At 38.1% G+C, this 10,802-nt stretch overlaps 2 protein-coding genes and 1 long non-coding RNA gene across 4 annotated transcripts; 1 reads left to right on the top strand and 2 right to left on the bottom strand.

Moving 5' to 3' along the window:
- Nucleotides 1–1,351: 1,351 nt before the first annotated feature.
- On the bottom strand, nt 1,352–7,000 carry LOC111803500 (proline--tRNA ligase, cytoplasmic). 2 transcript variants are annotated; one of them, XM_087124302.1, is made up of 13 exons: nt 6,853–7,000; nt 6,181–6,244; nt 5,997–6,082; nt 5,532–5,624; nt 5,332–5,448; nt 4,974–5,161; nt 4,524–4,590; nt 3,348–3,470; nt 3,087–3,239; nt 2,653–2,937; nt 2,307–2,525; nt 1,774–1,867; nt 1,352–1,623 (listed from the first exon to the last, which is right to left on the bottom strand). In XM_087124302.1, exons 2-13 carry the CDS (start codon nt 6,224–6,226, stop codon nt 1,559–1,561), a joined length of 1,536 nt encoding a protein of 511 aa, XP_086980428.1. In that variant the 5' UTR covers nt 6,227–6,244; nt 6,853–7,000; the 3' UTR covers nt 1,352–1,558. The 2 variants fall into 2 exon arrangements, with proteins under 2 accessions (XP_086980428.1, XP_086980431.1); XM_087124305.1 differs by lacking the exons at nt 6,181–6,244; nt 6,853–7,000 and having other exon boundaries at nt 5,532–5,633.
- Nucleotides 7,001–8,522: 1,522 nt separating this feature from the next.
- Nucleotides 8,523–10,462, bottom strand: LOC111790477 (putative pectinesterase/pectinesterase inhibitor 45). The gene is made up of 2 exons (XM_023671391.2): nt 9,454–10,462; nt 8,523–9,346 (listed from the first exon to the last, which is right to left on the bottom strand). The coding sequence occupies exons 1-2, from the start codon at nt 10,460–10,462 to the stop codon at nt 8,652–8,654; spliced, it is 1,704 nt and encodes a 567-aa protein (XP_023527159.2). The 3' UTR covers nt 8,523–8,651.
- LOC147794899 (uncharacterized) lies at nt 9,211–10,802 on the top strand. The gene is made up of 3 exons (XR_015420194.1): nt 9,211–9,353; nt 9,456–10,166; nt 10,267–10,802. It is a non-coding gene; the product is annotated as an uncharacterized LOC147794899 (long non-coding RNA).

The following is a 10,802-nucleotide window of genomic DNA, read 5'->3' as shown; positions in this document are numbered from 1 at the left end:
TATGCATGGATCCATGAACAAATACATCCTCATTCTCCAATAATCAGAGTCTAGTCTTATCTAAATTGACTAACTTACTAAGTCATGAAAAAGGGTAAGCTTAAAGTTAACTGTCCTTTGAATAATGAAGATAAAGTAAATGGGAAATAAAGGAGCTAATTGTCCTTCCAAACAAGAGAGATTTGAATAGGGTTGTGAAAGGAATTATGGCAGAAATTGGAATGAGATGATAGTAGTGGAATTTGGAGACTGTCTCACATGTACAAATATTGACTTTTCAAAACTTACTTATCTAATCTATGTCATGCATAGTAGCCCTTATAACGTTTCTCAAAACTTACGTGCCTAAGCCACGCCATACATGGTAGCCTTATAAGGTCTCTTAGGATCATGATTTGATCATATTCATATGCTTAATAGAGATGCAATACATGGTAGCCTTATAAGGTCTCTTAGGATCATGATTTGATCATATTAATATGCTTAATAGAGATGCAATACATGGTAGCCTTATAAGGTCTCTTAGATCATGATTTGATCATATTCATATGCTTAATAGAGAATCTACTTGGATCGATGGATATTGGTCTCACTTAGCTAGTTGAGTTAAGAACCTACCAATTTTAACTCATTTGAAATATGACACACTTGGGTAGTGTTGAAGCTCATTCTCGAGTCCTCTAATCCCACTAATAATTCATTGATTAAAAGCGTACATAGGCACCATCATGCTAGCAAGATCCATTAGAGATTATTTTTAGTTTTACCCACAAGGGCAGATATCTAATTTTGTTCCTAATATCTGCAATGTTTTTCCATTCAGTGCCTTACAAATTTCAATTACATTTCTAACCAAGAAAGTTTCAATTAGGTCTGTTCCATCAACCCTAAACCCTTTACAGAAACTAGAGAAAACATGGGATCAAGACGATCTCTTAGCAGATCGATCAATCCTTTCACTTCGATGGTGTCAGTCGAAGTTAATCCCACCACTGCCTTCGCTTGGTACTACTTCCGACACATCCCCATTAGCATCAACCATCAGAGACCTTAATTCCTTAGTCGATAGCTGTTGAGGCTTAGTTTTTCACTAAAATATCCCAGTGGCTTAGCCATCTCCAATGAAGGTAGGTACCATTGATACTCATTCAGTACCAATCTTCCGAGCTTGGCCATTATCAATACTGATACTTTGAATGAGACTACAAAAAGGAATCATTTAAAAGTCGCTATTGGGTGATGATAACTGAGTTAAATCATGACAAGTTCCCGAGAATATGAAAGAAAGAAAATATGAAATTTAGAAGCTTCTAAGCGTTGGACTAATAATTTAACAGAACTGAAAACAAGATTGTAAGGCAAAACCCATAAATTATCAAAAAAAGAAGTGTAAAACAAGATTCTATAGTTAACTTGCTTGGTGAATGATTAAACAATTGGAAATTCTAATGAACTCAGAATTAACTGAATTGAAAGCACTCGTACTCAAGAACTCTAAAGCTGATTACTTGACAAGTATCCAAGTATAGCGTGGGTGATAAACATGAGCTTGTGTAGTTTAGTAGCTGCGGCCCCAATAGCTCCATTTTTTGGCAGGCTTCCCAGATGCAAAACATTTAGTACCTGAGCACAAACATCAATTCAAGGAACCAAAAAGAGTTTAGCTCATAAATTCCCCCAAGATGTCAAAAGATAATATATAGTCCTATTATCAATTTTTTTTTTTTTTTTTTTTTTTTTACAAGAAACCAGATTTGGACAGAAATTTAGTACCTTCTGGAAGTTCGGGCTGCTCGAATGGAGAACATAAAGTTTTAGCTGCTCCCATCTCACCCTTGGTCCTTGTTTTCACATCTTTCTCAACCTCCTGGAGGAACAAAACAATGAAACCCCTTAAGGAAAAGTGCACCAGTAGATGATAGAGGTTGGCATAGAACAAACACTTGAAAATGCATGTACTCAAGCCAGTGGTCAATGGAGTTCAAAATATCATTTGATAACTACCCCCGAAATTTCACAGAAATCATCCAAGTGAGACACTACTTTAAAGCTACAGCAGCCAAAACGTGCAAGAAGCTCTTCAAAGATACATACACGAGCTCCACACAGACACACACACACACACACAAAAAAAAAACAGCAGATGAGAGCGCATATCGAGTAATATATTGAAAAAAAACTGACCATAAGAATCCCTTTAACTAATCAAATAAAATTATGGTGGCCTCATGAAACGTCAGAACCAAAAAGCAGCCATCCTTCCCAATCAGAATCAAAATAGCAATAAGAACACCAAGAAACTATACCTCTTCATCGCACCATGGAGCTAATATCATTTTCTTCTGACTGAGTGCTTCAGTAAACTCTTCCCAAGTATTAATAACCTGAATGCATGTGTCCCGTTTTACTTTTGCTGCGTCAAACAGGCTTTGTTGAATACTTTCTAGCAATTCTTTCACTTGCTCAACCAAGGACGCCCTAGGTATGTCCTTCTTTGCTGAATTATCACGGCGAACAGCACGTACCTAGAAGTACATAATTATATATTAGCTCAATGTATCAACATAGTCCAAGGCATTAAAAAGTATTAGCTAAGGGAAAACAGTATTTCAGTAGTGACCGAAAAATATATTAATAGACAGAATATGTAACCTGATTGTTTGCCAAGTCCTTAGGCCCAATTTCAATCCTGAGTGGAACACCTTTCATTTCCCAGTGAGAATACTTCCATCCAGGAGAATAATTATCCCTAGCGTCTACCTCTGCACGAATTCCTGCTTCAGACAACGTATCCAAAGTGACAGAACAAGCATCAAAAATCCCCTGAGTATCTGCATCTTTGTAAGGAACAGGAACGATAACAACTTGAACTGATGCAACTTTGGGAGGCAGCACCAATCCCTTGTCATCCCCGTGAACCATAACCATCACACCAATCTGTAAACAATTTGACTAGATAAGCGACTAAAAGAAATGACCATGACCATTCATAAAAGGTAATATATGCCTTCATCACTGTTTGTTGTTTCACAAACCCAGAAATTCACTCTGACAAGTTGCCAAAGCCAAATGTACTCAAATATTACCGTTCTAGTACTGTAGGCCCATGAATTTTGCCAGACCATAGCTTTCTCCCCCTTTTCATTTTCAAAGTTTATTTCAAACATTTTCGCAAAATTTTGACCCAAACAATGTGAAGTTGCACCCTGAATTCCACGACCAGTGTTTGGGATAAATGCCTGCACACACATACCACACATGAAGAAATGGTTTTATACAACTTGAACCAGCAACGGATATTGATTCACCATTTTGAAAATAGGTCATAAAATTTAGTCAACTTATACCTCAACGCTTGTGGTGTAAAGACCACCAGCGAACTTCTCCATCTCACTCTTTTTGCCCTTAATAACAGGAATCGCAAGGTATTCTTCATATATGCGCCTATACAGTTCCAATATCTCAAGAACCTGAAATGAAAGTAACCTTTAAAGAATAACCAAAGTTACACAAAAGAGTTGCATATTTTCAGGGACAGATCGAGGTTTTTTTTTTTTTGTGATCTCCCTTGAATTGATTATGAAGATGGAGATTTAACACTCCCTCTACCCTCTCTACTCTTAAAATTATTTATACACCTTTGTTTTCTTCCCAAAGAAAAGACAAGACAATTCAGAAGCGTAACAGCTATGGATAGTTTATCAATGAACAATAGGCATGATTCATCGTCAACAAATCAATTGATAGAATGTAATGCCAAGAAAAAATATGAGCACATGACTTAAAATTCAAAATATAAATCACTAATAATTTCCAAACTTGAATTTGTTTTTTTTAAAAAAAAAAAAATCAGTTTCGACCATTAAAAAGTTATCCAAGCATTATATAAAATATAAAATTTATGACACAATTGATATCTAAATTGAACCATCAAGCTTTCCAACGAAAGAAAACTCATCCCTTGAGTTCTAAGAACTTGAGGATGATCACTTGAAGAACTCAGCCAATTTAGGCCCCACTCAGCTTCAAATTAAAGGGAGTTTGCATGCTTGAATCTCCAAGTTTGATCAAGAAAGAAAAGTTTATAATTATGCCATTAGTACAATTGTACATCTCAAAAATTCTAAAAGATCAACACCTTCACAGTTACCTTATCTTAAGACTCCACTGCACTCTCTTGTGACATCAAACAAATCAAACGAGTTTATTATGTTCTTAAAAATCCATTAGTATTGAAGTAGAAGCTGAAGATGAAAAGAATGCTAAATTTACTTTCTTTATTTTCACCCAAACAGTCAACTCAAAGGCGATAGTAGACAAATAAAGAAAGATTCAATGTATCAAATCTCTACTCTTCCCATTTAAAGGTTCTAAGTTTCCACTCAAACCATTATCCCAAAAATATTTGACTCATTTTCATCACTAGAAACTGAGAAAAGACAAGTTAGTTTCAATCTCTACATTCGACCATGACAAAAGCAATTTTCCATTTCGTAATTTGAAATTCTGTATCTGTTTGATACCTCTGTGTCTGCTTCATCCTTGGTAGCAAAAGCAGTATGTCCTTCCTGCCAAAGGAACTCACGACTCCTGCAGTCAGTAGTTCATAAAAATTGGTCATTTTCTCAAAATGGTTACAAATAATTTTAAAACAATGAAGTTCTTGAAAAATCCTTAAAAGGTTCAAGAATACTATAGTGACTTATGCAAATATGACACATTTAGTTAAGAACATTGAATAGAACTATTTAATCAAGAACATTGAACAAAATTATTTAATCAAGAACATTGAATAAATTATATAATCAAGAACATTAAACAAAATTATTTGATCAAGAACATTGAACAAAATTATTTAATCAAGATCATTAAACAAAATGATAAAACATCTAACTGTTAACAGGTCCAAAGTAATCCATCAACATAGTGAAAGGTAAAGAAACGAAAAAAAAAACACACGGAAGAGTACTTGCCTAATAAATGGTGTGGGATGGCTGAACTCCCATCTCACAACATTGCACCACTGGTTAAGTTTCAAAGGCAAGTCACGGTGACCCCTGATCCACTTAGAATAGTATGGATACATCACAGTCTCACTTGTAGGTCGAATTGCAATAGGCACTTCCAAGTCAGACTCCCCAGATTTTGTCACCCATGCAACCTTCAAATGGATGCCAAATACCAATTTTTCAGCACTAAACCAAGTTCACTTTATCAACTTAAAAATTGAAAATGAACAAACAGAACATGAGGAATGGAAAGGTAATAAGCATTTCAAATTCAGACGGAGAAGTTTCACTATTATTGCATATATTAATATTAAAACGTCACCTCAGGAGCAAAACCTTCTATATGATCTTTCTCTCTTTGTAAGACGCCGGGAGACACAAAAAGTGGAAAATAGCAGTTCTTGATTTTCATTTTCTTAATTTCTGCATCAAAAAATACCTGCATCGGTGACAAATAAAATCCTCAAACTTCAAAGCGAGAATAGATTGTAAAATTGACTATAGAAAGAAAAGCATCCTTACTTGCATAGTCTCCCAGATAGACATAGCCCACGGCCTCAGAATATAGCAGCCAGAGATATCATAATATTCAATCATTTCTCCACTGACAACCACCTAGACAAACTAGAAAACGAATTATTCAAGCCACTGAAAACAGCCTGTTCGTAATATTACTGGGGAGCTTGCTACAAAACAAAAATTTTGAAATCTTCATTTCCTTTTTTGTTCATTTAACATAATATATGATTCCACTAATCGACAACATTTTACGACAGAAAAAAAAATAAAAAAAAGTGGCATAGAAGAACTAGAAACAAGACCTTATGAACCAAAATAAAACATTTCTCTCCTAAGTTGAAGGAAAAATGTTCAAGTATTGTCAAGTTAAAGTGTGATGAAAACAAAAACTCAATTCAGACAAATAACTTTACCCAACACAAAGTCACTTTGTAATGAAGAAAACAAAAATCAAGCTAGAAACAGCACCTCAGAATACCACTCTCCAAAGTTATCATCCTTCTTATTAGTGAGACCTAAACCAGTCTCTTTCTTCACCTCCTTCTTTTTACCGCCTGTCCAGTTAGCAAGGAAGAACTATTAAACACATGCCAAAGAGGGGAATACGAAGCAATTGCACAAACAACTACCGTACTAAAGGAACAATATTTACCAGCTTTTGGAGTTTTAGCAGAGCTACCAGGCTTAGGACCAGCCATGCTTAGAGTTTTTAACTTCTGCAGGAGTATCATCGTAAGAAATTCAATTGAGGACAAAGAAATGCAGTAAAAAAATAATCAAGTAGGCATTGGGAGAATTGTTAACAATATTTCATGTAAAAACGAGAAGAACACAAAAAGGAATCTAAAGTCAACCCAACGATAATTGAATTGGATTGAGTCTGGTTGTCAAATTTCCCCACATATGCCCCGGAATACACAAGGAAACATAAATCATCAAGTCATACAAACCCACCTCGGCCAGGAATAAAAGAACAAAGAGTAGCTAATTAACATGGCAGAATTCGTGGCGTCAGGACTAGATCTGAATAGCTAAGGATTTCTATCAAAAAAGACGATAATATTGAGTTTCCAAATCCTTCCCAGCAACAAACAGCAAAAACGGAGAAAAGATAAGAAAATTAAAACAAAAAATATATAAATATCTATCCTTGTCATGGTTCAGATTGAGAAATTTGAAATAAACAAAGCGAGGAGCATAAAAGAGTTAATCAAGAAGCTCAACATACTTCAGACCCACAAAATGTGAGCGTGTGTGAGTCACAGAGACAGAGAAAAGAAGGACTAAGCAATTGAAGTATCAAGAAAGGTACAACGAAGTTTACAGTGAATCGAGCTCTGCGATGTCGACGAACACCGAACGACCTCGCGGCGGCGATGCGCAAATGCGAGGAGGCGCGGATAGTGATGAACTACGAGGAGAAGTTTGAGGGTTCAGCACAGAACAGGACGGGGATGGATTGATTTCTCAAATTAGCTTTTTAGAAAGAAAAAAAAAAAGGAATAAAAAAAAAGCATTGACTGCAACTTGGGCTTTGGGCTTTGGGTTTTGGGCTTTGGGATTTGGGCTTTGAACTGGGCCATTTGGGTGGGCTTGGTCAAATAACGATTAAAAATGCGTATTAAATATTTAATTTGGTGTTTAATAAATTTTGAAAATTTAAAAATTAATAAAGTTAATATATAAAAAATTAAAGCTATATGTTTAAGATTCTAAAGTTTAATTTTTGTGTTTGATTGGTTAATGAAATTATAAAAAGATTGTAAAGCTCAAAGACTTATTAAGTCCAATGAGAATAAAGAGGATGCCGACTTGTTTAATATTTTATAAGAGGATTAGCTCGTTGTCACAACTTCCCTCGGCTCAAGTATTTTTGGTCTCGAGAATGGTCACAATCAAATAAGAAGCAAAATTGTATTGTCCGGGAGGGCATGACCCTAATAGATAATCTCACATCACATGTCTATGAGGAGTGTATGAGTTAATATCATATATGACATGAACTACATGTGTGCTGGCATCGTATAGGACATGAACCTAGTTGAATCGTATCTCATACGAATGAAAATGTATTCCTTATTATAAACCTCGTGTTACACTATAAAAATTACACTATAAAACCTCCCAACAATTCTCAACAATCCTCCCGAAAAATTACACTATAAAACCTCCTGTGAGGCCTACAAGTTGAACACAACATCCTTATGCACTCATTCCACAACATCCTTATGCACTCATTCCACATGTTAGGTATAGCTGGTGTATTCACCCATTCTACATGTTAGGTGTAATTGGTGTATTCAACTCAGCAACTCCATTTAGTGTAGTGCTCTGCATGGTTCCTTGGTAACTCTCCCTATTCAGTGCAGCGCTATGCATGGTTACTTGGTAACTTCTAGTTCTTGGTAACTTCTAGTTCCTTGGTAACTTCTAGTTTGACCAGGGAAACCTGGTTACTTGGTAACTTCTAGTTCTTGGTAACTTCTAGTTTGATCAGGGAAACCAAGTTCTTGGTAACTTCTAGTTCCTTGGTAACTTCTAGTTTGATCAGGGAAACCACACAGCATCTCCCTATTCAGTGTAGTGCTATGCATGGTTCCTTGGTAACTCTCCCTATTCAGTGCAGTGCTATGCATTGTTCCTTGGTATCTTCTAGATTGATCTAAGGAAACAGAGGAGTGCAGTGCTATGCATGGTTCCTTAGTAACTCTCCCTATTCAGTGCAGTGCTATGCATTGTTCCTTGGTATCTGTTCCTTGGTATCTTCTAGTTTGATCTAAGGAAACAGAGGAGTGCAGTGCTATGCATGGTTCCTTAGTAACTACTAGTTTGACCATGGTTCCTTGGTTCCTTCTTGGCTTGTAGTAGGTATATGGTTAGTGTTAAAAAAGATTTGTAGTTACCTTTGACATTTAATAGATTATGATGTTTGGTTTTTCGTAGATTAATTATTATTTTTATGATGGCTATGATTACTATTATTAAAAAAAAAAAAAAAAATATGGTATATTTATAAATATAAGAAATAACGAAATCAAACCACAATGCACAGACACAGGGCCCCAAACAAATTCCCAAGAATGGAATGAAATCGAATGGAATCAAATCACGACAAAGTTGTTCTCAGTTCTTCAATCCCACGAAGAACGGCCCACCTGTACCCTGAAGCCAAGTATTTCCCTGAAGGAACGGCCCAGCAGTGAACTGCATGGCTTCGTTCCTTCCTATCACTCTCACGCCCTTCCATTTCACTCTCCTCTTCGTCATCGCTCCAGGTCCTCTGTTTCCATACTCCAAATACAAGCAAGTCTCCAATGCGAAGTTTCCAGCCCACGGCATGTATCCCGCCGCCTGAATCAAATCCCCCAATGTCGACTCCATGATCACCGTTCTTGCGTATTGCTTCCATGGCCTACCCAAGAATGTCGGGATCTTGAACCTATCCGCGAACAGCTTCTGCTCTGGCACGATCCTGCAGTTGTGGATCACCAGACCCGTGTTCTGGCGATTGTCCGCACGTCCGTTGGCGGTCACTGTGTTCTTTTGGTTGTCCATCGGTCGCCGGACGATGATCAACGAGTTTTGGATTATGGTGTTCGAATCGCCGAAGATGAAGTCCACGGTGCCAGAGATCACGCAGTTCCTGTAGAATTGACGGTTCGCTTGAACGTACAGGGTGTCTTGGTGCCCGTCCATTCTGCAGTTGAAGAACGCGGACTTGTCGGATTGGACTCTTAGGGCTACGGCCTGGTGGCCTTCGGGGCCGGCTGTGTTGCTGAATCCCATGGATTTGCAGAGGAATCCCTTTCCTATGGCCGCTGCGAGGTAATTTTACGGTTCAATTTGTTAGTTTCTCAACAATCTAGAGATTTAGGGTTTTACGGATTTCGCGATTTAGGGATTTAGGGTTTCTCGAATTACTTACAGAAGGAGGCACTGTCTTGGGTGGTAACGCCATCGCGGTTGCTCTTACGGCCAGTCACAATAGTTGATCTAGGGCCATCTCCATACATGAAAATGTTCTCCATGTTTTTAGTCACAATGATGTACTCATCATACACCCCTGCTTTCACATAGATCACATATCTTCCCGTTGGAACCTTTGGGTATGCAGCCAATGCAGCGGCAATCGTCTTGAACTGCCCACTACCATCCTTAGCAACCACGGCGTTGGGCTTCACTCGCCCGGTGCCTCCTCTAGCTGCCAGCAGCTTCCTGTCTTCCCCCATCAACCATGTCGGGAACCCATCGCTTCCTACTTCTGTCGTCCCAAGAAGCCTACGCCCACTTGGTTGAACCTTCAATTGCAAGCCAAGCTTCTCCAATATCCCCACAACTTCATCCAGGATAGCAAGAGCATTGCTGGTAAGCTTGCCAGCAGAATCAAGCCCGCCTTGCATCTTCTGTCTGAGATCGGGATCAGTTTCCTCCAACCCATCGAGACAAGATTGCTGAAAAGAAATGACGGCGCTGAGCCATGTCTTAACATCACCGACGCGGTCTGCATCAGTGTGCATATCAGGGTCCCCAACAGTGGACTGAGATGCATGAAGCGAGTCAATAGCAGACTGCAATAAGTCCTTGCAATCATCAACAGACATTTGGATGGTGCTATTATCAGCAGCCTCCACTCGAAGGGTATCCGTTAAATTCAAGCCTTTTGTAATCTCTTCAATAGTGGCAACAATGGCCGCTTTAATATATTGTTTAGGATCATCAGAAGTGGAATTTTGTGCAGTTGCGGAAAGAGTAGATTGGCATTCCTTTGGATAATCAGTACCCGAACAAATGCTTGCGACTGCCTTCATCTTTGGGGACAGAGTCTGCATCTCAGTTGCCATGTCATTTCTCTTGTTAACGACTGCAACGACGGCGAGAGCGACACCTACGACGAGAATAAAGGATACACCCGAAACGACCACCTTCCCGACCATGTTATTAAGTTGTTTGTTGCCACCTCCTGTTTACATGAAGAGGGTTTCTTCTGCAAATGGGTGATCAAAACCCAGATTGAATTAAGCTCTTTTCCACCAGAAAGATGGGAAAGAGATAAATAGTGGGTTTTGAGCAGAAAGATTTGTGGTTTTTTTTCGTTTTTTTTTTTGGGGGGGTTGAGTAATAGTGGATGGAGGAGGTGATGAGGAAATGGTTTGTATGGGAAAGATTATGTAGCGATGAACTTTGCTTAAAATAGGGGCTGTTTTTTAGGATTAGATGTCCAAATTGTTTATTTTTAGTGTTTTTGACTGAGATATATGTCGAGAATTTTGGTGA

Source organism: Cucurbita pepo, chromosome 1 (assembly GCF_057944985.1).
Source record: "Cucurbita pepo subsp. pepo isolate OVF chromosome 1, ASM5794498v1, whole genome shotgun sequence".
Lineage (NCBI taxonomy): Eukaryota > Viridiplantae > Streptophyta > Magnoliopsida > Cucurbitales > Cucurbitaceae > Cucurbita > Cucurbita pepo.
Note: the sequence above shows the minus strand (reverse complement) of the source record. Positions and strands in the feature narration are given on the sequence as shown.